This window comes from Coregonus clupeaformis, chromosome 26, assembly GCF_020615455.1.
Source record: "Coregonus clupeaformis isolate EN_2021a chromosome 26, ASM2061545v1, whole genome shotgun sequence".
Classification (NCBI taxonomy): Eukaryota; Metazoa; Chordata; class Actinopteri; order Salmoniformes; family Salmonidae; genus Coregonus; species Coregonus clupeaformis.
The window spans coordinates 28818406-28840211 of record NC_059217.1 but is presented as its reverse complement, the minus strand read 5'-3'; the positions used below and the strand labels follow the sequence as shown (position 1 = coordinate 28840211).

General features: G+C 43.9%; 1 protein-coding gene across 1 annotated transcript in view; it reads left to right on the top strand.

The window, feature by feature from the left end:
* LOC121540606 (potassium voltage-gated channel subfamily KQT member 1-like) overlaps positions 1-21806 on the top strand; it is a 327632-nt gene that overhangs the window by 239161 nt on the left and 66665 nt on the right. Inside the window, exons 18-19 of the mRNA XM_041849609.1 lie at positions 993-1033; positions 3612-3673. Of these exons, the coding sequence (XP_041705543.1) occupies positions 993-1033; positions 3612-3673 (103 nt within the window). The remainder of the gene's footprint in view (positions 1-992; positions 1034-3611; positions 3674-21806) is intronic.

The following is a 21806-nucleotide window of genomic DNA, read 5'->3' as shown; positions in this document are numbered from 1 at the left end:
GGTGTTCTTTAGGATAAAAATAAATGGAATAGAGCTAAGCACAGGCAAAATCCTGGTGGAAAACCTGGTTCAGTCTGCTTTCCAACAGACACTAGGAGACAAATTCACTTTTCAGCAGGACAATAACCTAAAACACATGGCCAAATATACACTGAAGTTGCTTACCAAGACGACATTGAATGTTCCTGAGTGGCCTAGCTACAGTTTTGACTTAAAGAGATACTTAGGGAATTTTATGTCTCTGTGTGCATTTTGAAGGAAGTGGCTAACTAGCGCTAGGGCAATTGCTAACTAGCATTAGCCCAATGACTGGAAGCCTATGGGTATCTGCTATCATGATAGACTTCCAGTCATTGTGCTAATGCTAGTTAGCATTGGCTCATGAAACTACCTCTAACTTCCTTCATACTGGACACAGAGACATACAAACGGTATCCACGAGTTCATCTGATTCTGAGAAAGTAGATAAAGGGCCTCATTACCAAAATACCGAAGCACCCCTTTAAATCGACTTGAAAATCTATGGCAAGACTTGAAAATGGCTGTCTAGCGATGATCAACAACCAACTTGACAGAGCTTGAATAATTTTTTAAAGTATAATGTGCAAATATTGTACAATCCAAATGTGATTCTAACATATGTATGTAAATACTCATATCTCTCTCGCTCTCGCTCTCTCTTTCTTTCTCTCTCGCTCTCTCTCTTTTTCTCTCTCTCTCCCTCTCTTTCTCTCTCACTCTCTCGCTCTCTCTTTTTGTCTTCCTCGCTGTCTCTCTGTGTGTCTGTCTGTCTGTCTCTCTCTCTCTCTCTCTCTCTCTCTCTCTCTCTCTCTCTCTCTCTCTCTCTCTCTCTCTCTCTCACACACTTTCTCTCTATTTCTTTCCTTCCACTTTTCTGTCACAGACATGAAACACTAACAAATGCTGCAAAGCTTTGTCCAAAGTTTTACTTTTCCCTAACGTGTCTGTCTTGTGCTCCTTCTTTTCCGCAGACTGGACCATACATTGGGGAAACCAGGAATGTTTCTGCCAGGTAAAACCCACTAGAGGAAACGCATGAACTCTTGTCACTCCTCACTGTGCCCCCTAATGTTGTATACATCTCACAAACAGAGACAACCAGGCACCATGATAAGGCTGAATAGACTAGACTAAATATTCTGCCAAGAGATCCCCAGTGTGTATAGTGTGTATACATAGTGTGTATAATGTGTATACGTAGTATGTGAGTGTGTATGTTTGTATATGTGTGTTTGGATACACACACACACTAGTATTTGTATGAACAACGCTGCCAGCCCGTCTCCCTCTCTCCTCCTCTGCCTCATCCTCCTCCTCCTCTTCTCTCCTCCTCCTCTGCGTACCCCCTCATCCCCCCTCTCTCCTCTCCTTCTTTCTCCCCTTCTTCCTCCTCCTTTCCATCTCTCTCTTCCACCTCCTCCTCTTCCTTCTCCTCCTCCAACTCCTCCTGGATGTTAACATGTCTTGGCTGAACCGGGAAGCTAACGGGGGAGCTACCATGGTTAAACACTTTCTTGACTGGCCCTGGTATTGGATTAGGAGTCCAACTGAGAAACTTAGAGCACTTCCACGTGTTCTCCACACACACACACACACACGCACGCACGCACGCACGCACGCACACACACACACACACATACACACACAATACACGACACACTGCACGTCCATTACAACCAAACCAGCCATACAGTATAACACTACCGCAGTCAGCCTGCCAAACACACAGCCCACTTCCCCCAAGTCCCAGCCTTAGACTGAGTCTGACCTGGCCCTAGGATGGAGCCCCATTACACTGATCTACTGCTGTTATGTGTATAGGGACTCACTGCATGACTAAGACCTATTTGCGTTAGGGGCCCCTTAATAAGGAAGTGTGTGTGGGGGGTGCGTGTGTGTGTAACAGGGGTGGTAATGTACTCTGGGTTTCTTTACATGGGGTGTAATGATGACGGGTTTAGGGTCATTAAATATTATGTGGCTGAAGGGCGGGTTGAATAAAGAGAAAACAATACCTTACAAATCCATGAATGTATAATTATTGTACAGTTAATATACGCTACATTGAGGTTTTTCTTTCAATATTTTAGGCTATCTGGTATTAGTGCATAAACGTAAACTTTAGGACTTAACTGTACACACGCCAAATAGCCTACACAGCCAATCACCAAATAAGGCTTTTGGGAACTGGCAGATGTCAATCCACGGAGGCAAAAAGGACATTGTCGAAGTTTAATTCAATAAGACAAAAGCTGCAAAAGGAGAGTTGAAAATAAAGAGAAGGGAGGGCCAGGAAAGTAATGTTTGGAAAATATTTGGTTAAGTGGTAAAAGAGGATGATAGCAGTGCTGGCTATGTTATGTGTGATGATTGTGAGGCGCTATACAAATTCGACAGCCACAAGACGGGACTTCAAATAGGCCTATGGCACATCAAGGGAACTGTAGCCTACTGTTCAGATGGGTTAAATGTAAACTGAAATCTGGACACTGACTGTAGGTCTATAACCTCTCACATAGCCTTAATATTAACTCCTTCAGAATTAAGTATTTCTTGCAGTAAAATGATACACCAAATGTAGGCAAAATTTGGACTTGGGAACAGGAGCGGAGAAATATGATTTATTTATTTCTGCATCTTGAGAGAATGCAATGCTCAGTTAGATACCATCTGTAGAGGTGCTGTCTTCATCATACAAGCATCATAAAAGCTGATAGTATTTCAACCACATAAAAAATGCATCGAAGCCGAACTGAAATCGAATCAGAAACATGTTGGGGTTGGGTCGTTCCTTACAACCCTTCAAACTGATGTTGTTTGGACATGTTGCACAGAAAATCTTTCCAGTAATTTTTGCGTTATTGTATTTTCTCCCCAGTCCCTAAACGTTTTTGCTCCGCGAAAGATGACAGAGAAAACTTTACTGATGTCAACTAGATTGAAGCATTCATTCTATCGATCTATTACATTATTCTGGTGAGCAAGGGTTTATTGAGTCTTCTAGGGCAACATATAATGACAGAAGAGAAGCTGCATGTATCTAATTATAGACAAGTTGACTAACAAATAACCTACCAAAATGTCGAAAATTATAAGCAGAAACATATCTAAATCAGGCAACAACAAAAAATCCTGCATCCTCTGTCAAAAAAAAATGTCTGCAGTCTTTGACTATAGCCTATAGCACATTTTCTATATTTGCAGGTTAGGGTTGGGTGCGGGCCTCAGACTAATGGGTGTAATTTAAGATAATTAAATTAGGCAAATTAATGAGTACCATGGGCTATTGGTCTTGTCTCACGGCAGTTAGATGTAAATTGGCTTATAGTAGAGAAACAATGGTTGAACGGACCCACTTTAGTCTCCACTCCTGCTATCTACCTTCCCCTAGGCCTTGTGACATCTGATACCAGCAATGACCTTAGAGGATTAAGTTACAGAACGCCTCACTATTGACCCTATAGGAATACGTCAGCATCTTTTTCATGCCTTGTGTTGCCCCCAGCAATGCTGATTGAGATTGTACCACACACCACAAGAGTGAGGCCAGTGTTTGAATGAAGGGAAATGTGTGTTGTGTTGTTTTTCAGACAAAGGTGTAGATAAAGAATACTACACTGTGGGAGCCAGACTGGTCCGCCTGGAGGACAAGGTAAAAACAGTTTCATCCTTCCCTGTTCTTTGTATATGTGTGTGTGGGTTTGCGATCAGATCACTGTGTGTGTGCGTGCGTTCGTGTGTGTGTCATTAAATAACTTTGTGCATGCGTGCATGATTTTGTGTGTGCGTGCGTGTATGATGGATTCCCACATTAAAAAATACTATAGTATACTATAGTTTAAATACTATAGTATTCACTAAGTGTTTTTGTGGACTTAACTGTAGAATTTTACTGTAGTATACTGTAGTGTAAATACTGTAGTCAAAGAAAACTGTAGTATATACTATAGTAATTAATGTAGTGTTTTGCAGATTGCAGTATACTGTAGTATTTACTGTAGTGTTTTTGTGGACTGTAGTACACTGTAGTGTTTTTGTGGACACTAGTATACTGTAGTTTTTACTGTAATGTTTTTGCAGACCTTAATGTAGTATTTACAATTTTGTTTTATTATCTTTGACATAGAAGTGGAGGATTTCTCCTTCAGGAAACCTACTGTGGTCCTCTGTAGCTCAATTGGTAGAGCATGGCGCTTGTAACGCCAGGGTAGTGGGTTCGATCCCCAGGACCACCCATACGTAAAAATGTGTGCACACATGACTGTAAGTCGCTTTGGATAAAAGCGTCTGCTAAATGGCATATTATTATTACTGGAGTAATACTAAAAGAGCACATTTTCCATAATCTGTAGGTAGGACTGGGGTCCGAACAAATAGTTCAGCACTTATGCTTTTTTCTATGATATGTAGGGAACACAATATATCTTCTATACTTGGCTTGTAGGCTTCTCACTTATGGGTGGCACAAATTGTGATATGGAGGAGGGGAATGGGCAGGACATTTGCAAGTTAAATACTTTAGTATTTACTATAGTAAAAAAATAGTTTTTTTCGGCCAAACCCTGACAACGCTGGGCCAATTGTGCGCCGCCCTATGGGACTCCCAATCACAGCCGGATTGTGATACAGCCTGTAATCTAACCAGGGTCTGTAGTGACGCACTGAGATGCAGTGCCTTAGACCGCTGCGCCACTCGGGAGACAGCACATTACTGTACAGTGTTTTTTTTTCCGGATAATGCTGTAGTATTTACTCTAGTATTCTACAGTTTACTACAACATTATATAGTAAGTACCAGTGGTGGAAAAAGTACCCAATTGTCATACTTGAGTAAAAGTAAAAGCCACCCAGTAAAATAATACTTGAGTAAAAGTCTTTGGTTTTAACTATACTTAAGTATCAAAAGTAAAAGTATAAATCATTTAAAATTCCTTATATTAAGCAAACCAGACAGCACCATTTTATTTTTTTATTTTTTCAATGGCGAGCCAGAGGCACACTCCAACACTCAGACATCATTTACAAACAAAGCATTTGTGTTTAGTGAGCCCGCCAGATCAGAAGCATGTAGGGATGATTAGGGATGTTCTCTTGATAAGTGTGTGAATTGGAAAATGCTCATGTCCTGCTAAGTATTCGAAATGGAACGAGTACTTTTGGTTGTCAAGGAAAATGAATGGAGTAAATTTTCTTTAAGTATGTAGTGAAGTAAAAGTAAAAGTTGTAAAAAAGATAAATAGTAAAGTAAAGCACAGATACCAAAAAAAACTACTTAAGTAACACTTTAAAGTACACCACTGGTACTACAAATGATCGAGGTGACATGCGAGTTTCATCATTTTCTGTTGATTCACGTCTCCTCAGTGTTTCAATGCCAACGACCCTCTACCCTCTGTCCTCTACATCAACAAGTTGACTTGTGACGACGGTGGGTTGTGATTTGTGTTTATGTTTACAAAGGGGAACATGGAAGTTTTAAAAAGGCATTTCTAATACCAGCTAGAAGGGAGAGAGCACACACACGCACGCACACACACACACACACACACACACACACACACACACACACACACACACACACACACACACACACACACACACACACACACACACACACACACACACACACACACACACACACACACACACACACATACACACACACACACACGCACACACACACACACACACACACACACACACACACACACACACACACACACACACACAAACACACAGCTCTCTGGATCTCAGTGGAACATAGCCAATAGGCAGCAGCTGTGTTATGGAGGCTTGTGCTGTAACCAGGCGTGTCCCACTAGGCAGAGACCGGGCAGGGCAGTGCCACCACGTGATGCCTGCCTGATGCCCAGTCATTGCCCACCAGGGACCAGGTTGTGCCAGCGTTGGTTGGTCTGACTGGAGCCTGTGGGCTGGATGTGGTGCCACTGCAGTCCTGTGACTATCAGCATGTGTGAAGCCTTTCACTCGCGTCGGGAATCATCCGATTCTGGTATTTTTCCGCTCAGGGAAGTCTCACAGGGTAACAATACGGCTGGAATGGGAGCCATTAAGCTGCCTGTCATTCAGAGGTCTCTGGTTCTCTTTAAGCTGAGAGAGAAAGGGAGAGAAAGTGTGTGCAGTTCAATGCTTTTCTCCATTCTACCATGGTTTTTGCTATAGGAATTGACTTTGGCTCATGGTTGCATGTCTACTATAATGCATGAGTGAAAGGACACAGCTCTCCAAGACCTCTGGTCTTGACAAGAGTGAAATGATCCTGAACTAAAGACTAACCCTACAGGAGGGTAAAGGAGAGACTCACTCCACCACAGATTGAGTTCTGGCCCATTTGCTGTCCGTGCATGTTGTGATCGCAATCTCCTAATTGGTAACATAAACCCACATTTATAAAACACACTCGCTCTCCCTCCTACATCCTGTGTCACACAGCAAAGCAACCTGACAGAAACATAAAGTGAAACCGAAGGTTCCTAATTAGCAGACTGATTCAGGTGAAACAGCTGTTCAGAGCAGCAGGCAGCAGCAGCCTATCGTGAGGAACCCAAAGCCCCCAAAGCAAATGTGGCTCCAATCACTGCATGCTCCCCGAGTACAAATATGAAAAGTGTTTTGCATGACTTCTTGTAGAGGTGCCATGGTGACCGATTCCACACAGCGTAACCGAAAAATTGTAGCAAAACATGTGATACCCAGAGCGCCCACTTGCTTGACTGTTTTCCGTGTGTGTGTCCTCTCATATTATAGTTGTAGTCGTGTGAAACACTTGTTTTGACGGGTTTGTGCAGTGGATGAACCCACTGACCCACCCTCTGTCTGTCCGTGCCTTGGCACATTCCTCCTCCCTCCACTCTGCTGCTCCAGAGGCAGCCTGGCCAGGTCCATCTCATTGTTTGGCTTTTCCTTCTCTAGTCTCCCTCCACCTGCCTCTAGCTCCCAGCTAAGACTAAGAAATAAATGTTGCTATAATCAAGGAGTGGATGATATAGTACAATAATCAGTGGTGTGAAGTACTTAAGTAAAAATACATTAAAGGACTACTTAAGTAGTGTTTTGAGGTACAGTTGAAGTCGGAAGTTTACATACACCTTAGCCAAATACATTTAAACTCAGTTTTTCACAATTCCTGACATTTAATCCTAGTAAAAATTCCCTGTCTTAGGTCAGTTAGGATCACCACTTTATTTTAAGAATGTGAAATGTCAGAATAATAGTAGAGAGAATTATTTATTTCAGCTTTTATTTATTTCATCACATTCCCAGTGGGTCAGAAGTTTACATACATTCAATTAGTATTTAGTAGAATTGCCTTTAAATTGTTTAATTTGGCTCAAACGTTTCGGGTAGCCTTCCACAAGCTTCCCACAAAAAGTTGGGTGAATTTTGGCTCATTCCTCCTGACAGAGCTGGTGTAACTGAGTCAGGTTTGTAGGCCTCCTTGCTCGCACACGCTTTTTCAGTTCTGCCCACAAATTCTCTATAGGATTGAGGTCAGGGCTTTGTGACTCCAATACCTTGACTTTGTTGTCCTTAAGCCATTTTGCCACAACTTTGGAAGTATGCTTGGGGTCATTGTCCATTTGGAAGACCCATTTGCGACCAAGCTTTAACTTCCTGACTGATGTCTTGAGATGTTGCTTCAATATATCCACATCATTTTCCTTCCTCATGATGCCATCAATTTTGTGAAGTGCACCAGTCCCTCCTGCAGCAAAGCACCCCCACAGCATGATGCTGCCACCCCTGTGCTTCACGGTTGGGATGGTGTTCTTCGGCTTGCAAGCAACCCCCTTTTTCCTCCAAACATAATGATGGTCATTATGACCAAACAGTTCTATTTTTGTTTCATCAGACCAGAGGTCATATCTCCAAAAAGTACGATCTTTGTCCCCATGTGCAGTTGCAAACCGTAGTCTGGCTTTTCAATGGCGGTTTTGGAGCAGTGGTGTCTTCCTTGCTGAGCGGCCTTTCAGGTTATGTCAATATAGGACTCATTTTACTGTGGATATAGATACTTTTGTACCTGTTTCCTCCAGCATCTTCACAAGGTCCTTTGCTGTTGTTCTGGGATTGATTTGCACTTTTCGCACCAAAGTACGTTCATCTCTAGGAGAAAGAACGCATCTCCTTCCTGAGCGGTATGACGGCTGCGTGGTCTCATGGTGTTTATACGTGCGTACTATTGTTTGTACAGATGAACTTGGTACCTTCAGGCATTTGCAAATTGCTCCCAAGGATGAACCAGACCATTTTATTTCTTATGTCTTGGCTGATTTCTTTTGATTTTCCCATGATGTCAAGCAAAGAGGCACTGAGTTTGAAGGTAGGCCTTGAAATACATCCACAGGTACACCTCCAATTGACTCAAATGATGTCAATTAGCCTATCAGAAGGTTCTAAAGCCATAACATCATTTTCTGGAATTTTCCAAGCTGTTTAAAGGCACAGTCAACTTAGTTTATGTAAACTTCTGACCCACTGGAATTGTGATACAGTGAATTATAAGTGAAATAATCTGTCTGTAAACAATTGTTCTAAAACTTAACTTGTGTCATGCACAAAGTAGATGTCCTAACCAACTTGCCAAAACTATAGTTTGTTAACAAGAAATTTGTGGAGTGGTTGTAAAACGAGTTTTAATGACTCCAACCTAATTGTATGTAAACTTCCGACTTCAACTGTATCTGTACTTTACTATTTATATTTTTTGACAACTTTTACTTTTTCTTCATTACATTCGTGAAGAAAATAATGTAACTAATGTAAAGAAAATACTAACTTTTTACTACATACATTTTCCCTACTACTCTTTACATTATGAATGCTTAGCAGGACAGAAAAATTGTCCAATTCAGTCATCCCTACTGCCTCTGATCTGGCGGACACACTAAACACAAATGCTTCGTTTGTAAATTATGTCTGAGTGTTGGAGTGTGCCCTTTGCTTAATATAAGGACTTTGAAATTATTTATACTTTTACTTTTGATACTTGAGTGTATTTTAGCAATTACATTTACTTTTGATATTTAAGTATTTTTAAAACCAAGTAATATTTTTACTTTTAATCAAGTAATATTTTACTGGGTGACTTTAACTTTTACTTGAGTAATTTTCTATTAAGGTATCTTTACTTTTACTCAAGTATGACAATTGGATACTTTTTTCCCCAAAACTGACAATAATGTGATTGATTGCAAGTAGTGTTTAATTACACTCACAATAACAGGATATCATTCTGATGATTGAAAAGATATTGTCCTCATCATGTTTTAAAATCATCTCATCATGGACCAAAGAAAGCTCAGCTTTCCTCGAAAGAACCTCAAAGTTGCATAATTTTCTGTGTCACTTCTAATAGAAAACCCAAACACACAGCCACAACCCACTAAAGTGTTATGGTATAATCAGCCATGAATAGGGTCTTTCCCAAAGCCCATAGGAATTATTAATCAAGTGTGTACCTCATTGTGTGTGTGCCTGTCAGTGTGTGTTCATCCGTGTGTGTTGTTTGTGTGCCTGTCAGTGTGTTTGTGTGTAACATTCCTCCCCTGGCTTTCTCTTCGTCCATTCTTGGTCAGCCTCCAACCACCACTACAGATGTAGGATCTACATATGTAGGATGTCAAACTTGTAGTGTAGTGTTTGAGGTTTCAGACTTGATTTTCCCTTACAAAAAAATTATCAACCTCTACAAAATGTTCAATTTAATTGTAATAAACATAATGATTCACATTTCCTGTTGCTGCAGGATTATTCTCCTGCAGTAGCAAACTGGCTCAAATTAAGATCCTACATCTTTTGAATTGTGATGCGTAGTGCCAGCCAGCCACTATTTCCCTCTCCCCTCTTCCTCTACACTCAACATCAACAGACAATGACTGAGAGCTCTGCTGCTCTGCTCTTTGACTGGCTGTATGTGGATATGTTTCTGCTGCTGTGCTCTTTGACTGGTCCTCTGTAGCTCAATTGGTAGAGCATGGCGCTTGTAACGCCAGGGTAGTGGGTTCGATCCCCGGGACCACCCATACGTAAAAATTTATGCGCACATGACTGTAAGTCGCTTTGGTTAAAAGCGTCTGCTAAATGGCATATTATTATTATTATTATTACAGTGCATTCGGAAAGTATTCAGACCCGTTTACTTTTTCCACATTTTGTTACGTTACAACCTCATTATAAAATGGATTTAAAAAATATTAATCCTCATCAATCTACACACAATACCCCATAATGACAAAGCGAAAACAGGTTTTTTAGACATTTTTTCAAATGTATTAAAAATAAAAAACAGAAATACCTTATTTACATAAGTATTCAGACCCTTTGCTATGAGACTCGAAATTGAGCTAAGGTACATCCTGTTTCCATTGATCATCCTTGAGATGTTTCTACAACTTGATTGGAGTACACCTGTGGTAAATTCAATTGATTGGACAAGATTTGGAAAGGCACACACCTGTCTATATAAGGTCCCACAGTTGACAGTGCATGTCAGAACAAAAACCAAGCCATGAGGTCGAAGGAATTGTCCGCAGAGCTCCGAGACAGGATTGTGTCAAGGCACAGATCTGGGGAAGGGTACCAAAAAATGTCTGCAGCATTGAAGGTCCCCAAGAACACAGTGGCCTCCATCATTCCTAAATGGAAGAAGTTTGGAACCACCAAGACTCTTCCTAGAGCTGGCCGCCCGGCCAAACTGAGCAATCTTGGGAGAAGGGCCTTGGTCAGGGAGTTTACCAAGAACCCGATGGTCACACTGACAGAGCTCCAGAGTTCCTCTTTGGAGATGGGAGAACCTTCCAGAAGGACAACCATCTCTGTAGCACTCCACCAATCAGGCCTTTATGGTAGAGTGGCCAGATGGAAGCCACTCCTCAGTAAAAGGCACATGACAGCCCGATTGTAGTTTGCCAAAAGGCACCTAAAGGACTCTCAGACCATGAGAAACAAGATTCTCTGGTCTGATGAAACCAAGATTGAACTCTTTGGCCTGAATGCCAAGCGTCACGTCTGGAGGAAACCTGGCACCATCCCTATGGTGAAGCATGGTGGTGGCAGCATCATGCTGTGGGGATGTTTTTCAGCGGCAGGGACTGGGAGACTAGTCAGGATCGAGGGAAAATGAACGGAGCAAAGTACAGAGAGATCCTTGGTGAAAACCTGATCCAGAGCGCTTAGGTTCACCTTCCAACAGGACAATGACCCTAGGCACACAGCCAAGACAACGCAGGAGTGGCTTCGGGACAAGTCTCTGAATGTCCTTGAGTGGCCCAGCCAGAGCCCGGACTTGAACCTGATCGAGCATCTCTGGAGAGACCTGAAAATAGCTGTGCAGCGACGCTCCCCATCCAACTTGACAGCGCTTGAGAGGATCTGAGGATAATAATTGGAGAAATTCCCCAAATACAGGTGTGCCAAGCTTGTAGCGTCATACCCAAGAAGACTCAAGGCTGTAATCACTGCCAAAGGTACTTCAACAAAGTGCTGGGTAAAGGGTCTGAATACTTATGTAAATGTGATATTTCCGTTTTCTATTTGTAATACATTTGCAAAAATTTCTAAAAACCTGTTTTTGCTTTGTCATTATGGGGTATTGTGTGTAGACTGTATTTAATCAATTTTAGAATAAGGCTGTAACGTAACAAAATGTGGAAAAAGTCAAGGGGTCTGAATACTTTCTGAATGCACTGTATGTGGATGTGTCTCTGCTGCTCTGCTCATTGACTGGCTGTATGTAGATATGTGTGTGGAGCCTTCAGAGTTTCCTTGTCCCTGTTTTATCAGCACATCAGTCCTGGAAGCATTAATCACACACACACACACGCACACACACGCACACACACGCACACACACGCACACACACAGTGATTTTTCTCACACAGACCAAGAAAACACATCTAATGGCTCTTTCCGTTGGAAAGGAAGAGGCAGCACAGCACAGCATTGGGTTGAATGGAAAATGAAGACAGATTGCAGGCCGTTACAGTCGGTTATCTTTCTGTCAGACGGCGTCCCTGACAAATACAGAAACAACAAGCTCCAATGAAGACCAACAACTTAGGGGAGCCCTGAGAAACACAGTGGAAGACTGAAGACGTCATGTCACAAACCTTCTCTCGTTTTCACAAGAAAACACTCAAAACATGCTCTAGAGGCTCTAGCAACAATATTACAGTGATTTTTCCAACCTCATTCCAGTGTTGCTCAAGGTGGGACTTTCTCTTTCCCTTCATGTGTTTAGGCCATCCCCTCATATTTGGTCATTTACTCCTTTATCAGGTTTATCCCATTTCCTACCATAGTCAGATGTCTTTGGTTAGGGTTAGTCAAAAGTAGTCAAAGTAGTCAAAAGCCCTCATAGAGAATGCTTTGAAGGTAAAAACATCAACAGTCTGCAGTGTTGAAAGCAGCAACAGCATCCCTGGTCTAACGTACCCTCCAGACATGTCCATACATGTCTCTGTACCCGACGTCATTATTTGCCTTACTCAAAGTATATGGACCATAAATCAGGATTTACGGTTGGCTGCTGTAAACTTCATTAGTGCAAATATAACAAATATATCCTACATATTAGCACTAGGCGTATAGACAGAGGAATGTTCTCCCCTCGTAATGACATCTCAATTAGATAAGTATGCTGTAAATTACACCAAGTTCAGCCCCTAAACACGCCATGCTCCCTATGCTCTGCTGTTTGTGGATATGTCCCAAATGGTACCCTATTCCCTATATAGTGCACTACTTTTGACCAGGGGCCATAGGGCTCTAGTCAAAAGTAGTGCACTATAGGGAATAGGGTGCCATTTGGGATGCAACCTGTGTGTATGAGAAGTCCATCTGTAAGGCATTTAGCCCTCCATCCCATCCCCAAACAGCCAGGGCCTAGTGGTACTCTGTTTAGACTGGTTGGCCCAGCACTATAGCCAGTGACAGGGCTGGCCTGGTAAACACACAAGCACACTGCTGTAGTCCATCCGGCCCTGCTAGTCTAACCGCAGGGCACGTCCACAACATGTCCCCTCTCTCTCGTCGGTTGCTCTGTCCAGCAAACAGGAACAAGCTGGTTATCTCAACATCAAGAGATGGAAGGGAAGGACAGACTGACAACAGACCCATAACTCAACAGAGATAGGCGCTTCAGTCGATCTGTAGCGGAGTTGTTCTTTCATCACTTTTTGGCCGCAGGGCTCAGAGTGGCTTTCAAAGAGTCTAATCCCAGTGCTATGACAAGACAATTTATAGACTGAGAGGAGGGTTAGAGGATACTTCCTAAGTGACTGTGGAACTATAGGTCTGTGTCGTCTAAATGGCAATAAGCAGAAAGATTAAGGTTTTATAATGGTATTCTATTCAGCCACACTATTCTTTCCTCTTCTCCTTTGTGTTTGAGAATCATTTTCTTGCTTAGGTCTACTTGTCCCCTGCTAGATTCACAGAGTTCATATGTAATTCTATGATTCTGTGTCCAGACCTAAATTAAGCACTCTTATGTTGAGGGAACCACATAGCACATATGCATGGTGAAAGTGCACTTTCCCTGGTTCAGGACCCAACAGACTGTATAAGTACTAAGAGCTCTTGAGAGTGTGGTATGTCTATGACTTCTCCGCAGGTAGCCCTGTACCACATCAATGGGCAGCGGTCACCATGGTCTTCCCTGGCAGGTGTGGGAAGAGTTCAGTCCTCTGTCAGAGCTCTTCCTCTCTCTCCCTCTCTCTCCCTCTCTCTTCCTCTCTTCCTTTCACCCTTTCTCCCTTTCCATCACCCTCTCTCCCACTTTCTGCATCTCCCTCTCTCCCCTCTCCCTCTTTCTGCATCACCCTCTCTCCCCTTTACCTCCCTCTTCATCTCCCTCTCTCCCCTCTACCTCCCTCTTCATCTCCCTCTCTCCCCTCTACCTCCCTCTGCATCTCCCTCTCTCCCCTCTACCTCCCTCTACATCTCCCTCTCTCCCCTCTACCTCCCACTGCATCTCCCTCTCTCCCCTCTACCTCCCTCTTCATCTCCCTCTCTCTCCTTTTCCTCTCTCATTCACCCAGGCCACAGGTCCTGGCAACAAACAGACAGACAGAGCTGCCCTGAGAGTTGCCTGTAGTTACAGTTTGTAGTGTTGTTGATATATGTGTGTTTGGCTGCAGTGCGGCCGGGCCAGGCACCCAGACTGATCAGAGTGGACCAAACAAAGAGAGGAAACTTGGCAAGGAAACCTCCACCGCTGCGGCAGGCAGGCAAGACTCTCTACTGTACTGAGCTGAGCTAGACCTAGGCTGTGTCCCTATTGGCACCTGATTCCCTACATAGTGCACTACTTTTGATCAAAGCCCTGATCAAAATTAGTGCACTATATATATGGAATAGGGTGCCATTTGGGACGCAGACCTAGCTAGCGCTGCAGACATGACAAACCCCATCAGAGGCTTCAGGACATGTCTAGACTAGACTGGGCAGTGTTCAGAAAGAGCTACAGCTCCTTTCTTCTCAATCAAAGGTTATCTAGTTCACTGAATCCTGTTACGCCAAGGTTCTTTATGTTCCAAACACGAATTGTCTGAAGGCAACGTCCAATTTAGATGCGTGGAAATGCTGATTCAGTGAGCTCACACAATGCAGCATTGAGAGGATCAAGATATCTCATAATCTTAGCCGTTTCACATTGACTCTGTGCACACACGCAGGCAGGCACACACACATGCACACACACACACACAAACAGAGACACACACACACAAACAGAGACACACACACACACAAACAAAGACACACACACACGCACACACACACACACACACACTGGTCCCCTGTCACAGTGTGAGTTAACGATGACACACTCACTCATAGTTTTAACAGACTGGTGTGCTATGTCTGCCTCACTACTGCAGCCCAGTCCCAGTAAATCACAGCTGGGCAGTGTGCTGTGGATGCAGTCTGAGGCAGCTTCCAGACATTCTCTGCCTCCCTCTCTCTGAGCCACTCTCTAATTTCATCCTGGATCCTCTGTGCTGTGTCTACCACGTTCTCACAGACAGATAGTCAGTTAGCCTAGCAGACCTGGGTTCAAATACTATGTGTTTTTGTTCAAAGACTTTGAGAATCTGATTAAGCCCACCCTGAGTGCTAGATACACAGGGTTCGAACTTGTGGGATTCATTGGTTCCATTGCGATGGGCACGCTCAATTAAGCTCAGCTAAAACATTTGAAAGAAAACAAATACTGTCTGAATCGAGGTCTGTCTCACAGCCAGCCAACCAGTCCCTGGTAATCTCCACCATGCCCAGAGGATTACAGGTCTGCAATCTTACTTCACAGCGTTTAAATCATCTCTCTGGAGCTACTAGCTGTCTCTGGCTCATGTCAGATTAGACTCTCTGTTTCTCCTCCCATGTCTTTGCTCTCTCTGTTTTCTCCCCCCATGTCTCTCCTCTCTCTGTTTCTCCCCCCATGTCTCTCCTCTCTCTGTTTCTCCCCCCATGTCTCTCCTCTCTCTGTTTCTCCCCCTATGTCTCTCCTCTCTCTCTTTCTCCCCCCATGTCTCTCCTGTCTCTGTTTCTCCCCCCATGTCTCTCCTCTCTCTGTTTCTACCCCAATGTCTCTCTCCTGTCTCCTCTCTCTGTTTCTACCCCAAGTCTCTCTCCTGTCTCCTCTCTCTGTTTCTACCCCCATGTCTCTCTCTCTCTCTCTCCTCTCCTCTCCTCTCTCCTCAGTCTGTATCTACAGTATGGTAAACCCGTTGTGGGGCCTGCTAAGTGGGCCATAAATACCCACACTACATTTCCCTTTCAACTGCCCAAGCTTGGCAGGCCCCCCTTTATATTTTTACACATTGATTTTATTGTCTGGGTCTAAACCCCCTGCTGGCTCTCTTTGCCCCTGTGCTCTTAGCTTACGTCCTAAATGGCACCATATTCCCTTTATAGTGCACTACTTTTGACCAGGGCCCATAGGGAATATGGTGCCATTTGGGACACAGATCTAGTCTCCTACACAGACAGGTCCAGCAGTCCCACAGGAGAGGACAGGGTGAGCAGCAGCATATTTAAGAAGGTAATGAACTGGTCACTCACTATGCTGTTTAGTGAAATAGAGGCCTGTCTTTATGAGTCCCATAGTGTTTTTTACACTTAGTACCCCTGGTGCCACCCCACTGTGGGGCCCCATTCAATCAGTCTGCTACATGGGGGACACATGTAAATGCAATAACCAAGAGCTGTGGAAATTACTACACAGACCACAGTGTGTAAATGTCATTGTTAACTCACACCGCGACAGGGGAATGTGTCTGTCTGTATGTCTGTGTGTGTGCGGCAGGTAGCTTAGTGGGTAAGAGCGTTGTGCCAGTAACCGAAAGGTCGCTGGTTCTAATCCCCGAGCCGACTAGGTGAAAAATCTGTCGATGTGCCCTTGAGCAAGGCACTTAACCCTAATTGGTCCTGTAAGTCGCTCTGGATAAGAGCGTCTGCTAAATGACAAAAAATGTAAATGTAAAAATGTGTGTGTGTATGTGTACTGTGTCTTTTGCTTACCTTAAGTGAACCCATAAAAGCCATGCATTTGTGTATAAAAAAGCATGATGAGTGAAACATGCGTTTAGCTTACCAACGCACACTAAGGAACCAACACCATAACTACCATGGGTACCTTTCCACCATACCATGTCACCAGTGCCTCAGAGGTTGAACGTGGCTGACGGGTCAGTGGCGCTAGCTAGCACTCCTGACTACAGCATGGCAACACAGAAGACTAGGGCTACATCCCAAAATGGCACCCTATTCCCTACATAGTGCACTACTTTTGAACAGAGCCCTATGGGTCCTTGTCAAAAGTAGTGCAGTATATAGGGTATAGTGTGCCATTTGGGATGAATCCTAGCCTTCAAATGATGGAATGATTTGAACTAACTGTTACTAATGCCGGAGCGTTTATGAATCTGTAAAAGAGTTGACTGGGCCACTTGTGGTTCAGACATTCCCCATTGGAGAGGTCTGGCCCGACAGAGACGGGGCTGTAGTGGAACAGGTTGAGAGCTTCAAGTTCCTTGGTGTCCACATCACCAACGAACTATCATGGTCCAAACACACCAAGACAGTCGTGAAGAGGGCACGACAAAGCCTATTCCCCCTCAGGAGACTAAAAATATTTGGCATGGGTCCTCAGATCCTCAAAAAATTCTACAGCTGCACCATCGAGAGCATCCTGACTGGTTGCATCACCGCCTGGTATGGCAACTGCTTGGCCTCTGACCGCAAGGCACTACAGAGGGTAGTGCGTACGGCCCAGTACATCACTGGGGCAAAGCTCCCTGCCATCCAGGACCTCTATACCAGGCGGTGTCAGAGGAAGGCCCTCAAAATTGTCAAAGACTCCAGTCACCCTAGTCATAGACTGTTCTCTCTGCTACCGCACGGCAAGCGGTACCGGAGTGCCAAGTCTAGGTCCAAAAGACTTCTCAACAGCTTCTACCCCCAAGCCATAAGACTCCGGAACAGCTAATCATGGCTACCCGGACTATTTGCACTGCCCCCCCACCCCATCCTTTTTACGCTGCTGCTACTCTGTTAAGTATTTATGCATAGTCACTTTAACTTTACCCACATGTACATATTACCTCAACTACCTCAACTAGCCGGTGCCCCCGCACATTGACTATGCAACGGTACCCCCCTGTATATATAGCCTCCCTACTGTCACTTTATTTTATTGTATATATAGCCTCCCTACTGTCACTTTATTTTACTTCTGCTCTTTTTTTCTCAACACTTTTTTGTTGTTGTTTTATTCTTACTTTTTTGTTTAAAATAAATGCACTGTTGGTTAAGGGCTGTAAGTAAGCATTTCACTGTAATGTCTGCACCTGTTGTATTCGGCGCATGTGACCAATAAAATTTTATTTTATTTTATTTTATTTGATGGACCCTCTGACAGTGCTGTAGAATGACTTCTGTGACCATGCTAAACAGTGGTGCCTCTACCTGCTCTTGTCTTTTCCTATCGCATTTAATGGTGTCAGTTTCCAGGAAACAGAACAGAACACTTTACAAGCTTTTTATAATTCCGTTGTATGGTAGCACAGTGTTTCTCGGTAATGACTAATGATTTCACTGGAAGGAGTTAAGTGGCAGTGTGGGTTTCTCTGGTGTTTCAGGGTTTGTGTTTCCCTTAAGGAACAGAATTCAGTGGCCCTCCCTTTCAATCAGGCACACACTCACTTTCTATTGTAAAACAAAGGCTATGTCTGATTGTCCTGCTCTTTTGACTGGACTGGACTGGCTGGTCTGGCTGGTCAGGCTGGTCTGGCTGGTCAGGCTGGTCTGGCTGGTCAGACTGGTCTGGCTGGTCTGGCTGGTCAGTCTGGTCTGGTTGTTCTGGCAGGCCCAATGTCAAGGTGATAAGAAGCTGATAGAGGCTTCGCTCTCTCTGTCTTCACAAGCCGTCAGTCAGAAGTCTAGAGCTACAAGATATGAGAGAACAGATCCAACAAGCTGGCAGTCAACTCTTTATAATGTCACAAAGGGCCAGGAGTTTTTCCCTGGTCAGGTCATGTGGTCAGGAAAAAACTCCTGGCTCTAGTCATTACGTCCCAGAAATTACATTAATTGCAGAATATGGCTGCTTATTAGTTCACACATTTTGCTATTGAGGAGTTCCCAAGTTTATGTTGTCCAATGCCAAAATATATGCATACATCATACATCAGTTTATCAGCTTTCATTTTCATTCATAACATTTAAAAAATGTCAAGTTGTGTCATAGATGGTGGTAGAACTCATTGAGCTTTAGGCTGTTCACACAGAGAGAGAGTGGTGAGAAGAACTATGAAAGGTCACTGTTGGCCAGGGGTCATTCCCACCAGTCCACAGTGGCCAAACAGACAGTGTCTATAGGTCAAGGGGCATCTCAGAAGGCTAGTAATTCAAGCACAAAAGCCCCATTGGAAACTGTGTGGTTTGTCCTATGGAGCTGCCTGCTATAGAGCAGCATTCTACAGCTGACAAGACATTCTCCCCCTGAGAACAACTCGACCAGGTTATCCAACAAGCTTTTTGCAGAGACTGTCTGTCCTGGACTTGGTGTGTATTCTGTCAATGGCTCTGTATACTTGGCTTACTTACCATTGAGGGCTAAGGACAAGACTGATGTTGTAAGAGGCCTGGTTGTTGTGAAGCCTCCTGGGCTGTCTGGAACTCCCCTTCCCTCAGTCTACACCTTGACATTGGCACAGGGCCCCAATAGAGATCTGCAGCCTCAGCTGGGGATCTCCCTCCGTTCTCTCCCTTCCCCCACTCCTCCCTCCCTTCATGTCCATCCCTCCATCACTCTTTCACCCCACCCCTACCACCACCCTTACTCCCACCTCCACCCCAGGGCCTGCCAGCTGCCCTCACCCAGGAGCAAAAACCTTAAATCAATGATCTCTTCCTCCGGGGCACCCTACCTCTACCTCCCTCCCTCCCTCCCTCCCTCCCTCCATGCTTAACCCCTGACAAGAGTGTGGGAGTTGGTGGTTGGAGAGCACTGCATATAGAAGCTGGGCTGCCTCTCACTCTGACCTCTGTGGGAGTGCAAGGGGCGTGTGTACGTAGTCTTGGCCGCACTGTCTCTCATGTGAGACATTTGGATAGTTGTCATGGAGATACAAGTACAGTACTTCAAGAAGAAGGTTGTTGATAGTTAACATGGAATTCATTAACATTTAAATACATCACTTGAGAGGAAGGGGAAGTTGTATGATCTCTAGATATTTTACGAGGGATCCATATTTGTTGGATGATGTTGATGGTGATTTAAATATTTTTCTGTTCACCCCTCATTTGCTGCGTATCTGAACAATATTTCAAACATCGTAGTCAAAGAAGCAGTATGTTTGCCAGGATGATATGAAACCATTTGGAAGTCAAAGAATTAAGAAGCAGTCTGCTTATCTGCACTACCATCCAATGAGAGATGTTATACTGTCTCAGGTATGAGATCATGTAACAACCATACACATGCAACATTCTTTCAACGCTGTAAACAAACCCAGGCGTGGTCAGAGAGGAGTAGCTATGTTTTCACAGAGCTCTCCTCCTCTCCTCTCCCAGACCACAGATGTTAACCACCACTTATATTATATTACATCTCATCAACATTTTTGAATGGGAATCAATGGTTTGGTCCCCACAAGGATAGTAAAACAAACGTGTGTGTGTGTTTACTCCCTGAACCAGTCTATCCTGTCCTACTGAATGTGTGTCTTAGTCACATCACATTACACTGTTGTGTGTGTGTGTGTGTGTGTGTGTGTGTGTGTGTGTGTGTGTGTGTGTGTGTGTGTGTGTGTGTGTGTGTGTGTGTGTGTGTGTGTGTGTGTGTGTGTGTGTGTGTGTGTGTGTGTTTGTGTGTGTGTGTGTTTGCTCCCTGAACCAGACTAACCTGTGTCCCCGCACATTGACTCTGTACCGGTACCCCCTGTATATAGCCTCGTTACTGTTATTTTATTTTACTGCTGCTCTTTAATTATTTGTTATTTTTTACTTATCCATTTTTTACTTAACACTTATTTTTCTTAAAACTGCATTGTTGGTTAAGGGCTTGTAAGTAAGCATTTCACTGTAAGGTCTACACCTGTTGTATTCGGCGCATGTGACAAATACAATTTGATTTGATTTGATATCCTGTCCTACTGAATGTGTGTCTTAGTCACATCACATGACCCTGTTGTTCACCCTCATCACACATTGTTTAGTCACTCCTCATCACCGCTGAGATTGGAATTTGTGTGTGTGCGTGTGTGTGTGCGTGTGTGTGTATGTGTGTATGTGTGTGTGTGCATGCGTGCGGAAGGCCATATTGTCTGTGGCGTGAATGGAATTCAATGTCAGTCACACTGCCACCCCCTGCCCTGCTTTAACAGTGACTCAGGTGGAGGACACATTGCGGTGCATAAAAGTGAGGAATGTGCTAGAATCAGCTTGGTTATCATGCTCTCATCAGCCTCAAAGTTAGTGGACCAGTCTTGCTGTAGTGAATAGACCACCTGATAGTATGTCTGCCTGGGTTGGGATGGAGCTGAGGCTGGGGGCGGGGTTACCACTTAATCAATTTCTCCCCATGCTGTACAATAATACATTAATTCAGAAGAAGTGAAAACATATGTTCTCTAAACCTCAATAGTCAACAGGCCTGATATCTTATATGCAGGGACTCTGAAAAGGGGATGCTGCATCCTCAATGTGACTCAGTGACAGTGTGACTCAGTGACAGTGTGACTCTGTGACAGTGTGACACTCCTAATGAGGAAGAGCTGAAGGCACACTCTGTCCGTCAGACACAGGTTCCCGTGACAACAGGGCCCTCACAGAGAGGCGTTAGGGTGAGTGAGTGTCTCAGAGTGATAACTGTGTCATGCAACACTTACACATGTCTGCCTCAAACAGGATGTGGAAAAGTATTCTTATTATCTATGTCTGTGTTGATATTGTCTATACAAAGTCATTGAGGATAGTTGAGAATAGTTCTGAGCTATATAGTGTAAAAATGGCATTAAGCCAATGGAAATAGCATTGTCCTACTCCTATTGCTAGTGTCAGGCTGTCAGCATTATCACATTAAAACACATTGAAAGACAACTGAAGCCTGATGTTTTCCCTGCCCAGCCCTAGACCTAGCCTAGCGTGACTGGAAAAGCTGGTAAAGCCAGTCATTCAATTACTGAAACTCCAAGTAGGGCATCAGGCAGGCACCAATGGTTGGTCAGAAGCTAACCGTCAACCAACAACCAACATAG